The sequence below is a fragment of the Ptiloglossa arizonensis genome, chromosome 7 (genome assembly GCF_051014685.1).
Source record: "Ptiloglossa arizonensis isolate GNS036 chromosome 7, iyPtiAriz1_principal, whole genome shotgun sequence".
Taxonomy (NCBI): Eukaryota; Metazoa; Arthropoda; class Insecta; order Hymenoptera; family Colletidae; genus Ptiloglossa; species Ptiloglossa arizonensis.
The window spans coordinates 11,682,506-11,698,824 of record NC_135054.1 but is presented as its reverse complement, the minus strand read 5'-3'; the positions used below and the strand labels follow the sequence as shown (position 1 = coordinate 11,698,824).

General features: G+C 34.2%; 2 protein-coding genes and 1 long non-coding RNA gene across 6 annotated transcripts in view; 2 read left to right on the top strand and 1 right to left on the bottom strand.

Moving 5' to 3' along the window:
- Nucleotides 1-431: 431 nt before the first annotated feature.
- LOC143149207 (uncharacterized) lies at nt 432-3,712 on the bottom strand. The gene is made up of 3 exons (XR_012992721.1): nt 3,238-3,712; nt 2,136-2,291; nt 432-918 (listed from the first exon to the last, which is right to left on the bottom strand). It is a non-coding gene; the product is annotated as an uncharacterized LOC143149207 (long non-coding RNA).
- Nucleotides 3,587-9,879, top strand: Droj2 (DnaJ heat shock protein family (Hsp40) member A4-like). 2 transcript variants are annotated; one of them, XM_076316385.1, is made up of 5 exons: nt 3,587-3,746; nt 7,899-8,092; nt 8,175-8,466; nt 8,540-8,879; nt 8,950-9,879. In XM_076316385.1, the coding sequence occupies exons 2-5, from the start codon at nt 7,961-7,963 to the stop codon at nt 9,377-9,379; spliced, it is 1,194 nt and encodes a 397-aa protein (XP_076172500.1). In that variant the 5' UTR covers nt 3,587-3,746; nt 7,899-7,960; the 3' UTR covers nt 9,380-9,879. The 2 variants fall into 2 exon arrangements, with proteins under 2 accessions (XP_076172500.1, XP_076172501.1); XM_076316386.1 differs by lacking the exon at nt 3,587-3,746 and adding an exon at nt 4,170-4,191.
- A 1,290-nt stretch (nt 9,880-11,169) lies between these two features.
- LOC143149431 (uncharacterized) overlaps nt 11,170-16,319 on the top strand; it is a 471,911-nt gene continuing 466,761 nt past the window's right edge. For 2 of the 3 annotated variants that reach the window (XM_076316771.1, XM_076316769.1), the window contains exon 1: nt 11,170-14,654. In XM_076316771.1, the coding sequence (XP_076172886.1) occupies nt 13,102-14,654 (1,553 nt within the window). In that variant the 5' untranslated portion in view covers nt 11,170-13,101. The remainder of the gene's footprint in view (nt 14,655-16,319) is intronic. The other variant, XM_076316770.1, reaches the window with a different exon arrangement.

Below are 16,319 nucleotides of genomic sequence, written 5' to 3'. Positions count from 1 at the left end.
ACATATTAATTTGTAATTGACAGTTTTATATAAACGTACAAGTAAAAGGGACTATATCACATAATTAAGTATTTAAAATAATGCAATACAACTTCAATTTAAGCCATATAATTTGATATACTTCCTGTTTAGGGATTTTATGTACATAACTAAGAATCACTTTAAATGACATAATAAATAATTAAAAAATGTTTTCACTCAATTTTTTAATATATTAGAATTAATGAAAAATCTATTATGGTAAATACAGCTAATGTAGATACTTCTAAATTTTACTAATCGAACTATTAATAAAAACAGTTTAAAACATTATTATATTACAGTAAATGAATAATTATACTGCTCTTAATATGTATTGCAGTTGTATTATATATGTTTATTAATTTATTAAATCTAACAATTGAAAAATGTTATCGACAGAGTAGAGGAATGCATTCTTACAAAGTTCTTAGAAAGACCGTAATTACATTTAACATTGGTTGCAGTGTTCCGTATCTCATACATTTAGAGGTCCAATCTCATATGTTATAAGTTGAAGTCAAGTTTATAGTGCCACCTACCATTTCCAACCAAACTAAATGTGTAAATTACGGTGTGTTTGCATGAAAGTTGGCTTGTATTGCTCACTTCAAAGATAAACTGAAAAAAGTATGGATATAATTTAGGGGATTTTATCACTTAAAAAAGAATTAAATTTTTAAAATGAAGAAAAATATTTTAAATGCGTCCACATTTTCTCTGGTTTACCTTCTAAAGAATATAAATATAATTAGGAATAAAGATATTTATATGACAAACTTTATTTCTTAGATTCATAGTAATAATAACCGAACATTGGAAATACTTAATTTAATATTATTTTCATTGTTTTTGTTTCTTAGACCGCTTACTATTCCAAACCGCTAACATCAATAAAATCTGAAAAATATTAAAATTCTTTTTAGTAAAGCAATTTATGTAAAATTATATCGGTATTTAAATTGGTACTTATAATTTTAAAATATTAAGAGTTATAATAAAAAAATAAAAAATTAGGTAATAACAAAAATACACTTATTCAACTGTTTAAATAATAATGGAATATAATTTTATCTTATATCTAAATAATAATAAAATTGATATCAGAAATGGGTTAACATTGAATATAAAGAAACTTTCAGTGTGTAATTAGTACATAAACATAAACATAAACATATACATATACATATACATATACATATACATATACATATACATATACATATACATATACATATACATATACATACGATGGTGTCCTAGAAATTAACCAGCGTTATATATCTTACACAGATAAAATCGGAGACTCATTCCATGAAGCCAATTTCAAGAACTGAAAATTTCCTTTTCTTATTTGAATTTAATTCAAATTTGAATTTGTCACTTTACATTATAAACTTTTAAAACGCATTTGGTTTTTTGTAATGTTTTATAGCAAAATCTAATCATTTATAAACATTTGTTTTTGAAATGTATGGACTTTTTTTTAGATACTCAGCCATGTAAATTATGCAAAATATGCAAAATTTAATTTATGGAATTACTATTTGAAGTAACAAGTTTTCCTTGATTCTTTTGCCACTCATAAATGAATCATTTTTACTTATATAATAATCTCTTGAACTTGAATTTTCAGGTTGCCTGCTGTTTTGTATCTTTTGTACACATTCCTTAGATATTCTAAACTCTATAATAATTTGTGATATAGATTTTTCTTCTACTAATTTTCTATAAATTTTGATTCATTCTGTTACTTCTAACTCTCTTGTTTCCAATGTTATAAATATATATTGAGCAATCGTTCTAGAAACTGCTGAATATATTTACATTAATGAAATACATCTTAAATTATGAGGTTTCATTTAGAAAATAAAAGTTTGCCGATTAGCCAATTAGCCAAACTTTGACTCTTTCTGATGTAAACATGTGAACACATATGATCACATTATTTGAACAATGTTAAAGCATCCAAAAGATTAAACGGAAATGTCAATATGAAAGAAAAAAGTTCTAAGAATTTGAAATATAAACATATCAATATAAATAATAACATAATTGTATGAACATAAGAATGTATGATATAATTTACTACATACAATTTATTAACATATATATACCTGATAAATGAAGAATAGGTACTGTTGATCTGTACAAATGGCTCATTAATTTAAAGTGGTCTTCAAACTCTTTTTCATCAATTTCAGATTACCACATACCACTATCCATTTTAGGCATTGCTTCCTATTTGTTATATTTATCATATGCTATATTTTCTGAAAAAAATTATATATAAATTATATTTAAATACTGATACTATGAATATATTAGGACCTCAATTAACCAGATTCTTAATTGTTTAAAGTTTAGCAAAGTCCCAAATCACTAAAATTTATTAATGACATATACTACTGCATCTTCTTTCACATGAAAACAAAAATTTTATAGTTGCCTTGAAATCCCTTAATATCAAAGATTTTATTTATGCAAATGCCAATGTGTAGAACAAAATATAGTAGTAGATTGCGTGGAACAAGTGCAGAACGATTAAGTCATAGTTTAGCCTTTGGAAATGTAAAATTCCAAAATATAAAGATTCAGAACATTCTAACATAGATAATACAGACAGAAAAATTTTATAATTGTTTCTGATTAAGAAAGAATGCAATAAAGTGAATGAACTTAATTTACAAGAATATATACTTGAAAATAATACAAAGGTCACAGAGACAAATATAATTTATGCAAATATAAATTGCTGCTTAAAATTAATTCACAGATGAAAGTGTTAAAAGTAAAAAAATTAGTCATAAAAAGGGTGCTTCAATTTTTAATTGAAAATTTAAAAGAAAATTTAAAAGAAAATTTAAAAGAAAATTTAAAAGAAAGTTTAAAAGAAAATTTATTGATAGAGAAGAATTGACATAATAAAGCATGTATAAATGCAAAATTTAAACAAATATACGTATGATTATAATTATGCAAGGAACTATATCTTCTAAGAATAAAGAATTAATTTTATATAAAAAATGTTTTTATTTTCCCTTCGGTTTCGATTTATTCGGGTTACTTGTCTTTCGATTATATTTGTTAAGCTTATTGTATGTTACATTATTTTTAGCTTATATCACGACAAAAAGCCGTAACATTAAATTATACTACAATGTCACTTTTAGAATATGATTCAAATTATTAAATAACACCGCCATAAAAATGACTCACCTTGCAGACAAATTTTCTATTACCTTTAATAATTGATTAGAGTTTTTAAGTTTCATCTAATTATTTAATTATAATAATTAAAAATACTACATGTTCTTATTATTTACTTTACTAAAAGTTAATTGTGTGGATTGTGTATCAATGTAAACTCTCATTTACACAGTTTGAAAAAGTGTGATTTCAAGATGGCGAGTTCTGATGTTTCACCAACAGTGGAATATTCGTGTAGTGCTTCACTGATGGATTTTAACTATGTAGTTGTGAGTCTACTACCGCTACCTATTGTTGTCAGGCAAACTAAAATGTGGATTCAATGCAGTGCGTCTGCGCTTGGACCCCTGGTAACGTCCATTACTCTTCTAGGAAGTTTCGAGAACGGGTACGGACAGTAATATTGGTGAGAATTCTATGCGTTTATAACAGTTCGTCAAATACTATTACGTGGAGCAAGACGAACGTTTACGGCACGCAAATATTTCCCACGAGCGGTTTTCTTTCTGCTGATACAGGTAGGATTAAACGGAAATACAGTGATCTTAAGAATATATTAGAAAATGTGCGTAGACGAATAGAATTTTCGTCATTGAACGGTACGATCGATTACAAGCTCGTGAATTTTTCTTGGGATAGGAATTTGTGTAGCATTAACATGCAGAGTCAAGTTGAGATAGACCATTTGAAGCTACTAAAGAATATATTAACGTGATTTTAACGTAGTTTCAGCGATTTTCGAACCTGAAGTGGACGTCGAAGGTTGAATACTAGTTCTATACACGCTTAAGCATATTGAATATTACGAAATACGAGTCAATTAGTTTTATCATATACGCACTTATGCGCGCCCGTGACTCGCACTTTAACGTTGAAAAATGGTGGATTCCTTATTCTTTACTCGTGTCAATACGAAACGCGGTTGAAGCTACAGACTATATCTGTCACTTAGATACTAATAATGTTGGTTACAATTTTTATTTTTATTTATACAGTTTGAAGTGCAAGCCAATATTAATTTTTGCTTGACATGATCATTGTTTTGGAACTTAACTTTTTCTAGCATGATTTTAACCGGTAGCCAAATATTGAATGTGATATATATGTGTGTACGTATGTATATATATACATAGCAGAAGGATCTAGAAAGTGTAGTGTTCTTTGTTCATGACACGACGAACGTTGCGTTATTCCGAAACCACGTTTTAATTTTCTCTTCCGTATCAATTAGTAACATTTTCCTATCTTAAAATGATTCCCGTCGCCATTTTGAAACCAAAGACGCACATGGATATAATATACTAGATATTTATGCAGCATACGATTCATTCGTTTTGAAATTAAATATATTAATAATAGAATTTTCGTTTAATATGAATCACTTGTAATAAATACTAATTTTACAACTATTTTGTAGCTTTAGTATATATCTTTAATTGAATTATATCATTAATAAAATTAGAAGTACTTGAAATTCAAGGTCACTGCATGCAATTCCATTTTTGAATCAAGTATATAGTGCATTCAAATATTGACGTAGGCACACATGACAAAAGAATTCTTTTTGATCACTTATTTCAAACGTATTAAGCATAATGTAAAGTATATCAATATTGAAGTTATACTTATATTTGTATTGAGTAATATTACTTAATGAATTTTTATTCAAATATTATACCATGTTATTTGCTTAATAGATCCAGTACATATACATATACATATGATCTGTAAATTATCAAGCCAAGTGATTCGTTTGTTCTATAAAGGATTTTATTTTTTTTAATCTATCTTTTCTAAAAAACTATTTGATGAACAGAATAATGTAAATGTTAATACATTGCAAAATATACATCTTATATTTTCTAAATAATTTAATCTAAACAATTTTTTAATTCAAATTATTCTTGGTATACACATGTTAAAGTACTGTACATATTTTGTTATGTACAATTATTACATGTTTGTATTCAGTAAAGTATTATGTCAAGGTACATGTTTAATAGATTATAATTATGATATAAAACCTGTATACTTTTATTATATATCTTTTGTAATAGATATGTACATTTTAACACGTTGAACGCGGAGCTGTTTTTGCTCGGTTTTCCGTTTAGACGGTGCGCAGCGGCAGGGTGTTCGGGTACAAAGTATCAACAGAAGATAACACAATTTTTTCATTTCCCGTTTGGGCTATGAGAATGGCACAGCCAATGCAGAAATATACGAAGTATATACAGAAGTTAATAAAATAGGAAGCGGTAAAGTAGCGATCACCAAGAGACGATCGGTTAGAAAAAGTCATGGAATAGCGAAAATCATTTGAGCAGAAAAAATTTTAGTTCGTTGTCTATTCAAAGTTTTTTTTTTACAAAGTTCAGTTATTCGTTAAAGAAGTGTACAAATATTTTTTTATATTAAATTAAGTACATTTATTTCTTAACTTTGGTACTGTCAGTCCCCATGGATCGGCGCCACCTAAACGAAAAGTGCACTGTCGATCCTTACGGACCGACGCCACCGAATAAAAAGTTTATTGTCGATCCCTACGGACCAGCATCGTGCTCAACGTGTTAAACCAATATCAGAATTTTTATCATATATTATTAGAAACAAGGTAGAACTTAGTCTACCAATAAAAATTTGTATAACAAAAAGGATAAGGTTATTGCTTGACCGTTTGAGTGTCAGAGACAGTTGCAAGAATGTATGTGAAAAGTGTCGAGCAAGTGTTGCAGTAGACTTACTTTTTAATTCCATGAAAAATAAATAATAAACTAAATTATACAATTATCTTACAAAAGCTATCCTTAAATAATGCTTGTTAACAATTTTTTAGTATGAAATAGAACTGTAATTACATTTGCTAGCATTGTTTGTATTTAAACGAAATTTAGCATGAACATGCTCCTTGGCACTCAAACAGTTGATAATAAATGTTTAGAATACCAAAAAAAAGTGTTAATATTATTATAAAATTAAGCAGTGCTTTTTTTAGTAGCTAATGAAGTAATATTTAATAATTGCTATTAGATTTAAGCGTAACGTTAACCTTTCAGCATAGAACGTTGAACACTGCTTATATTGTTCAAACTCAGATTTATGCGTTCATCGTTTGAAAAGTAATAGAGTAATACAGTTTCTATTATCTTGTAAATAGAATACAGTGTCTATCATTTTGTGAAAAAGAAAAAACCTTTAAACGATATGTCACATGTTTCAAAACAATCAATTCTTAAAGTTATTCTCTTGTTTTCAAGAATTTCTATATAAATATGCAATTAAATAGCTTTACGCTGAAGGGTTAATATTCTGTTGGTAATGGTAAGTACTGAGTTTGGAAATTTTAAAAATTATGAAGGTTTCAAAATATGCAGGGGCAGTTCTGTAAATGAATATAGCTAAATATTTCTATTGTTTATGGATATATGTATGAAAAAGTATGAAATTGTAAATGTTTTCAAAAAAAAATTTCAGCACAAGATATTTGTTAATGTTAAAATTATTTCTTACAGTGTTTACTATTTGTATAAATGTATACATAAAATGTGTGCAAAAATGTAAGTTAATAGGTAATAGAAACGACAAAAATATTTAAACAGAGGAATATGATTACAAACGCACGATCAAAAATGTTAAACATTATATATTTACATTTATTTATTTATTTAGTGAAATCATATGTTCTTTTTTAGATGCATAGATTTATTTCATTATTTTGTGTATTAGAGTATTAAGAAAAAGGTATCTAAAAGATACACCTAAGATATTTTTAATTTCTTAGAAAGAGAATTTTCAAAAAAATTCTTTCTTAGAATTACTCAAAAAGATGTTCAAAAGTTTCAGCTATACATAATAAGTATTTTCTGAATTATTTCTTTATTTCTATTATTTGAAATTTTTTGTGGAGCATATATTTTTAAAACATCTTCCCCTAATATTGTTACATGCAGAACAACAAAAATATGTGGTTTTATTTAAAGAAAATTATTCTTTTTGTACATTTTTAAATGACTTGAATATTTAAGCATTCCTATTTAAATGGTTCAAATAATACAATATTCTTTGGCTACCGGAATTTATTCTAAGGGGATAAAATCAATTTTCCAAAGATTGAGTAATTTTTTGTTTATAGCATTCTTCGATAGATATGAAAAATGTATAAAAAGATTCTGCTTTTAAACAGAGAAAAAATGGCAATGTATGATGTAATTGTAACAAGTTCTTTATTGTTTAACATTTTCAACCATGTATTTTTAGGCATCTTTAGAACAAAAAACACATAATATTCTACAATGTGAGAAAAATGTAAGGTAATGATTAGTAAAAGAAACAAAAATATTTAAATAATGGAATATGATTATAAACACATGGTTAACATAAAAATGTTAAACATTATATGCCTTGTTATAACTATATCATACAGCGTAGAGTTTAATACTATAAACCTTATTCTTAATAATTACATTAAAAATATAATATTGTTTATCGATACCCACTGTATATTGTTCTAATTTTTTAATTTTTTCTAAGTTTTAAAATTTTCAAATTCAGGATCTTCTCTCATGGGTTATAAATCATGGATCACTATGATACAATGTTGTGTGACTAGTATTTGTATAAAAATTTACAAACATAATAATGTTTCAATTGCATTTTCTTATTATTAACAGGAGCAGTACTAGCGTAACAATAGCAAATCAGTTTCATCAGCAAACAATAGGACACATTGAAAATGGTGAAGGAGACAACATTTTATGACATATTGGGCGTGAAGCCTGGATGTACACAAGAAGATTTAAAGAAAGCTTACAGAAAGCTTGCTCTTAAATATCATCCTGATAAGAATCCCAATGAAGGAGAAAAAGTTAGTAGTCCTTTTTTTTTATTGTGCACTATATTCATTCATTGTAGTAAAGTTTGATTGTTAAATTTTATTTTCATTGCAGTTTAAACAAATTTCACAAGCATATGAAGTATTATCAAATCCTGAAAAAAAGGCAATTTATGATCAGGGTGGAGAACAAGCTTTGAAAGAAGGTGGTTCAGGAAATCTATTCTCCTCACCCATGGAGATCTTTGATATGTTCTTTGGACCAGGTTTTAGTGGAAGAGGAAGAAGGAGAGAACGTAAAGGTCAAGATGTTATGCATCAGTTGTCTGTTTCACTGGAGGAACTGTATAAGGGAACTGTTCGCAAATTAGCTTTGCAAAAGAATGTTATTTGTGATAAATGCGACGGTAGATATTATATAGCAGTCTACTGGAAATCTTTTTTAAGATAAGAAATTATTTTTTTATATTTTATTCCTAGGTATCGGTGGAAAGAAAGGTTCTGTGGAGCAATGTTCAACATGTCATGGTAGTGGTATGCATGTTCAAATACAGCAACTAGGACCAGGAATGTTGCAGCATTTGCAGACTATGTGCACAGACTGTAAAGGTCAAGGAGAACGTATAAATCCACGTGACCGTTGTAAACAATGTGGTGGGAGGAAGACTATTAGAGATAGGAAAATTTTGGAAGTCCATGTTGATCCAGGGATGGTAGATTCACAGAGAATCGTTTTTAGCGGAGAAGGCGATCAAGAGCCAGACTATGCGCCAGGAGATATTGTTATTCATCTAGACGAGAAGGAACACGATGTTTTCAAGTCAGTATAATAGTGACTGTTCTAATTAAATAGTAGTATATTATATGTATTTACCATTATACTATTTTAGGCGTTCACGTAACGACTTAATTATGAGAATGCAACTCGAACTTGTAGAAGCCCTATGTGGGTTTCAAAAAGTTATTCGTACTTTGGATGGAAGAGATTTAGTAGTAACCTCACTTCCTGGAACCATTACAAAACACGGAGACTTGAAGTGTATTTTGAACGAAGGAATGCCGGTTTACAAAGATCCTTTTACACATGGCAGACTTATAATTCAATTTATAGTAAATTTCCCAAAAACTATTGACCCTTCTGTTATTCCAACACTTGAACAATGTCTACCTCCAAGGGAAGAGGTTATGATTCCAGAGGGAGCGGAGGAATGTATACTTACGGATTTAGATTCGGAACAAGAAGCAAGGCGAAGAGATCAACGGCAGGCCTATGAAGAAGATGAAGGAGGTCCTGCGCGAGTCCAATGTGCTACCCATTAATTTGATTACATCAATGTCAATAAATATGGTCATTCTTTCATTTTAAACTTTTGTCCCATTCGCTCGATTCTGAATCGTATCTATTAACAGAAGAACGAAAAAATGCGGACATACAGGAAAGTTCTTCAAGACGAATGAAATAAACCCGAGAGAAATGTCTAGATATGTGCACGACTGTGAAAACCGTAAGGAATCACCAATGATTCTATTGCAAGGATTACACTTCAACACTGAATTGTATAGAAAGCCCGTTGACACATTCGACGATACATTTATCATCACGCCTGAATTAAACCACAAATTTTGGTAAAAATGAATAAACTGGTTACAATTAGTTAATCGCTTGCTGTAGGAAAGTATTTAAAAAAAGATCTACTTATCATTAAACAGAGTGATAAGAAAAGGTGAACATCTAACGTAACATCATGTAACGTTAGTATTAACCGCAAACATAATCAATTGTATCATGTAATGATAAACATTCGAATTTCATTCTGCTATTTGTGAAATTATTTCTTTATAATTAATAATTAACAGTTTCTCCAACACTTACTAATATGGGAATACTAGAAATAAAATTAGACAGTCAAACGAAACTAGTACCTCGTTTACAATTGTGGTTCCCTACAGTTCTCAAAATTATTGGCATTTGATTATGCAAGCTTTCTGAATTTAGCTGAGTATCTATATTAGTAACGCGATTATTATAAAAATAGTATGAAATACGTTTGTGAACATGTAAAACTTTGATGAAGATTGAAAATTAATGTCTTTTGTATTTTAATTATGGTCCTCTAGGTTGTTTTTTCTTTAAAGAGTACGTTATTTTAGTACATGCAGTGTTTTGTTCTATTTTTGTTTAGGAGCTATCCTATAGCTACATATTTCGGTAGGAAGAAAATTATTTTATATTTATGTTTATCAATAGTACAATATACAGAAAAAAAAAAGATGTGGTTCCTGTGTGTATAAGTGAACTACTACGCGTATTCAGAAATATTGTTTATTGCAACAGAAACGACGTTCCAGTATACACTTATAATTCTAATGCTGGAATTGAAAGTAAACGGGCTGCTTTTGTATAACATCTGTAAATGAACGCGTTTTGTCTGTTCGTTTATAATAAAACTAGTAATGCGCATGAACAAATGTCCATTTTAATGATCGTAAGTCTGTACTGCATTAAATTAAATACGTCTTCGATACATTCGCATAATTTACTCTACACGAGATCATGTACTCGCCCGCAATTACTATAGCGAATTTAAATAGACGTGTATTGTAATCTTATTTATTATAGATAAATTGGTGATCGATTAGTACTATTCTGAATTGTCTCAAATAAATTGGAAAAAGTGTAACTCTAAGTACGTGAATTTTTGTCAAGCTTGTTAAACCTTTGATCCTTTACGTGCATATTACGCTCCTCATTATTACTAACGATATTATTATTTCCTATTAAATTTCAAAATTTGTTAAAATTATTCATAAATGTCATAAATAGTAGTATCTAATCGTTACGGCTAATTGTTTTACAGTATTTTGTGCCTAAAGAGGAATACTTGAAATTGAGAAAGGAGATGATTTATCAGGCCATGTAAACTTGAACTGGATACGCACACAAGTATAATTACTATCGTTCATGAGAGGTACAATGTTAACGTGCCTTTGAGTTACGTAGAATTGCCTAACGATGGCGATATAATCGCGACGAAGGTCGATGTTTTTGTAACGTGCGTACACGAGTGCCCGAAAGCCAGCAGTCGAGATGCCGCAAAGGTTTCTGGGTATGCGGAGGGAGCCATATTTTTCCAATATCAGTTATGCGAAAACAGCGTACGCATAGCATCTGCAGAATGGAATTTCGTTCAGTAGCCTGCGTGGAGTCCGTGTTTTACTAGAGGAATTGATTACGAAGCAGACGACAGGGGATCAGTGCAAGAAGACAAGGCGACTGGGCTAGTCAGAAAATAATAAGCGTGCGTTTCCACGCGATCAAGAAGCGAGGTTCGGTGAAAACGATGAGCGCGGCCCGCGCAGGTGTTCGAGTCGAGAAGAGGGTTAGTTAACTTAACCCGAGTTCGTAACCGCGACCGGTGGTAGTGGTGGTAGTACTAGTGGTGGTGGTGGTGGAGGCAGTGGTGGTGGTGCTACTGCTGCTGTGACGATGACACAGCGTCATAACACGACGTACGTCCGTCCGTGCGATTTAACGCGAGTTGTTATGGCAGTATAAAGTGTTTTTGTACCGAGAGTGCATTCGCGCCATTACCGATCGAGCGTGTCGTGTCTCGGTCACGATTAACCTGTGCGTATTCAGTGTCAAAGGAGATGGCTTTTTTCTTTAGTGTGTGAACGAAGTTTCGGAGTAGCATATTTTTATAGTGACAGTGGCCCACGATGACATAATTAAGTTCCATTCATCGTTTCTTCGTTGAAAAGTGCGTGGTTATATGTGAAACGGAGTAATCAGAACTGTGACCGTGAATAACGTGACGGGACCGTGGCAATGACACAACGACATCACCGTTGACTTTTTTCTAACGTTAAATATTTCTTGTTTGCAAGTGTTGCATTCTTTTTCATCAAGGTCGACTCGAACGTTGTTCGTCGGCATCTACAACGTTTGGAAACTTTCCTGCTCGTGACGCCGTTTTTTCGTGTAGCGTGCACGCATTACGAATAACAGCGTGTTCAAGAGTCTAGGTTAGTTCAATGCTTAGCCCCATTGTATTATTTCGACGCGACTGAATCGGCAAGCGAGACAAATGGGTGAGTTGTCGCTTTGTAAATCGACCTTGCGAATATCAGCAGAGACGTAGTTTCCTAATAAACAAAGTTATTTGCCTATAATACACGAAGCCGATGCGAAATATGAAAATAACAAGGGAACACTTTGACCTTGGTATTTTTTCTACCGTAAATTTCGTCGAATTTATTTAAGAAAATTTGATTTATGGGTCTACAATAAGAAACTACTTCGCTATAAAATCCTCATTTACGAAGAAAATTTGTGGATCCGAGTAATAATTTTGTCGAAGATCGTAGACCAATGTTCACCGAGAGAACAATTTTTCGAAACGAAAACACGCCAACCGAATGAAGAGTCTTCGAATCACTGTGTTATTTTTCTATATTTTTTAACCGTTCAAGGAGAAAACAAATAACGCCGACATTCTTACTGTGATTCCCGATGCATCGGAATTTCGAATAGCCTCAACGAAACTAGTATAATGGTGGAATGTATAGAATCGCAGCAGAGAGGTTAGACGGGCATTGACCGGTGAATAGCGCGTGTCTGTCGTCCGTCGGATGCTTTCCAGTTTCAAAATCTTGGCACCGTTATTGTAAGCCCCAGTGGTCAACTGTGAAAGAAGTGTTTGCGTGCATATATGCGACCGTAGAATTTTTAACGAGAATAGAGAAAAGTGAAAGAACAGCCGGTCGGTGAACTATCCATTTGGCATGCCGTACGCGGTGAAGCCGAGGATGTCGAGCGACGAGAACGTGCACGGCAGCTGTAAGATTCCGAGCATCAGTGAGCGTGCGTGGCCAGGAAGAAGGACCGAAAGAACGTAGTGGATTTCGGCGGTGCAAGGCGCGTGATCATTTCCGTTTACGGAGGATGCGGCAGGACCTCGAGGTACCTCTACGTAGGCGTACTACCTGCGTTCCAGTGATGTCGGTGTCGGGGTTACCTGCAGCGCTGCTGGACCTGGACCATGGCCGGCAAGCCTGAGCAGCCGTCCACGCACCCTGCTCCCCCAAATCACAGTCATCATCATCATCATCATCATCACCATCATCAACATCAACATCAACATCACCAGCATCAACATCAGCATCAACATCAGCATCCGCATCAGCATCACCACCAACAGCAGCAGCAGCAACAGCAACAACAACAACAACAACAACAACAACAGCAGCAACAGCAACCGCCGCAACAACAGCAACAACAAGAACAACAACAGCAACAACGTCCTCAGCACGCACCGGGGATTCAACAGAATAGCGTTCTAGTCTACGTATCGGGGGAGAATTTTGCGTACGCGACGGCGGTCGGTCAGAATGCCGCCGCCGCTGCTGCTGCTGCTGCTACCGCAGTCGGCTATCAATCTCCGCAGCAGGCGACGTACACCGGCGTTCTGCCGCCTCAGGTGGCGACGGCGGCGGCGACGTTTCCCGCCAAAACCGCCATATACTGTAACGATAACAGCAGCGCCGTTGGAAGCACGGCTAATAACTGTTGCCGGTTAAAGCCACTCGAGTACGTGTCCACCGATGGAGACTCGAGCCGATCGGCGCGAACATTGTCCACTGGCAACGTAGAAGACGAGGAAGATTATGGAACGATCGTCTCGAACAACGGTTTATTGTACAGACAGGCAAATTTCGTTCAAACAACGAGCACGTCCGCGACCACAACGATGACGTGCGTGGTCTCGGCGTGCGACAACAAAAATCCAGCGAATCGTGCCACGTTGGAGAATGATTCCGGTAATACTGAAAACCTCGCAACGAACGACCCAGAGCCGATCGGCAGGGTGAACGGAAACGAAATGGTACCTAACAAATTATTTCCATCGAGAATTCACGGCGAGATGTATCCGTCAGGAGCCAGACTGGCAGACGGTTATAACAATAACGGTAGGATCGCGCAGGGGAATCTCGGGGAGGGTTGCGTTGGTCTTCTGAGTGACGACGCCGCTTGTGTCGCGTATGTGCGACAGGGAAACGAACCGTCGCAAACGTCCGCGAGTGTTTTTCAAGCCGACAGTGTCGAGCAGCGCGTTGATATGGACGAGAAGAGTCGGCAGCAGGACGCTTTCCAGAATCAAGCCGGCTCGTCGCTTTCTTCGTCCTCTTCGAGCGTCGGTGTCAGTGGCGGCGGTAGTGTTGTTGTTGTTGTTGGTAATGGTGGTAGCAGTGGTGCGGTTAGTTGTGACTCTGTTCGATCCGATACCGGTGAATCGTCGACCTATAGCAGTCTGAGCAGTCCCGAAAGTCAAAGTCAATCGGCACACGACGGTTTGTCCACCGCCGCGACGGTTAGCGGCGGCGGTACATGCGCGCAGCAGGCTGCGCGTCAGCCGCCGTTGTCGTGCATCAACAACTCTAACAGTAATGACAATACTGCCCAACAAAATGTAGTGCTAACGATGAACGGTAGTGCGGTGGTTACGCAGCAGCAGCAACAACAACACCAACAAGCGATTACAGTGCCACGTGGATGGAAAAGGATATGCACCAACGGGGTCATCATTTACATCAGGTTAGTTTCTTCTTTCTCTCTCTTCTTTTTTTCTCTTTCCTTCTTTTTATTTCTATTCTCGCAGACTTTGTCTTTTTCGATCGATCGACACGGAACGACCGCTTTCGTTTCTTTTCATTCGCGCGTTAAAGTAGCAATTACGATCGATAGAAAAACGTGTAGCGTAGTCGCGTGTCTTCTTCGACTCGAAAGAAATTCAATTCGACGCGACACGCACGATCGAAATGATGCGTTTCTTACGACTCGAATGCATTGTACGAGCTACGGCGAAGTTTCTCAAATATGATCGATTGAAAGAAACTGTACGTACTTTAATAGAAATTCTGTACTTAAAATCTAAATTTATATGTCTTTCGAATATTTCTTTCGAATTGCTCGGTTTCATGTGGCCGTTTATTCGTTACTCGTGAGTAACAGCAGTCTTATTTTTAAGAAAGGGATACAATTATTTTGTCATATTTCTTAGGTACCTGCTTCATTATTAGGCATTATATATTCTTTCGTTTTTTAACTGTAAAGAGAATATCGTGCAAGTTAACGCACCGATACTTTGTTCGCTTTGTAAAAAAAGTGATCGAAAGGAAAACGAGACTCTAAAATAGAAAATGAAAATTTGATAAATCACCGGAGCTCGTGTATCGAAGATTTAAACGCTTTTGTTACGGTTCGAGTATAAACAAAATCGATACCGTGATAAATCAATATTAGATACCGGCGATTGATACCCAATCATTCTGAACGACATGAAAATGAAATGTAGATTTTCTGTGCTTCGTATATCCGCACTGTTTGAGGAGATGAACGAAACGATTGGAAGGTAAACAGTTTTCCAGTTCCGTGTTATTCGGAATCGGCTTCCAAAGGGTTTATCTTCACGGTTTCTGGGTTAGTAGCATCGATCCAACGTTAAACGCTCTTGCTGGAACTTTAATTTCGCTAATGGAATTAAACCGCGTCCATTTCGGATAAATAAGATCAACGAAACGATCGGTGAATTAGAATTCTAGAAATCGTTGTTCAAAAACTACTTAGGCTCGTTCCGAATAACAAAGCTCGGTGTGTAACAAACGCGAGAGGGGTTTCATCATCTAAACAGAGACACTCGGCCGTTCTCAGAGATCTTAAAAAGGTTTTGTCCCCTTTCCGTCCTTTGTAATCTTTCCCGACGTTCGAGTAAAAAACACGTATTTTCTGGGAGCCAAGGCCCTCCGCTGAACTCCCCTCCCTACCCGTCGTCATCCAGCACGTGGAAAGCGAAGGCGTCTTCCTTCTAACCCCTCATTGTACTTTTATGGCTCTTTTCAAAGTCCGTTCGAGGGTCACTTTCATCTTTTCTACCGCGCTTTTTTCACGGACTGTCTTTGCCAAGATGCTACGCATCCCGTGTGTTGCTTTCCATCGCTTTCGTCGTGTTTCCGACCAGAGGGAACATTTGTCTCGACCGCGTCGTGGAAAGTGTAAAAATTGAATCGATCGGAGAAGAATCGCGTAGGTCAGTATTTCTCGAATCGATTCGTGAGCTCCTTGGAGATTTGGGAACGTGGCGATGGGTGTCTTTGAGATTTCGTACGAAAGAGCAAAGTACAAATTATACCTCGGGTTAAAGAAAAATATAGTTTATTATTAATATTATATATATATATCAATATTAATATTGTATTATTA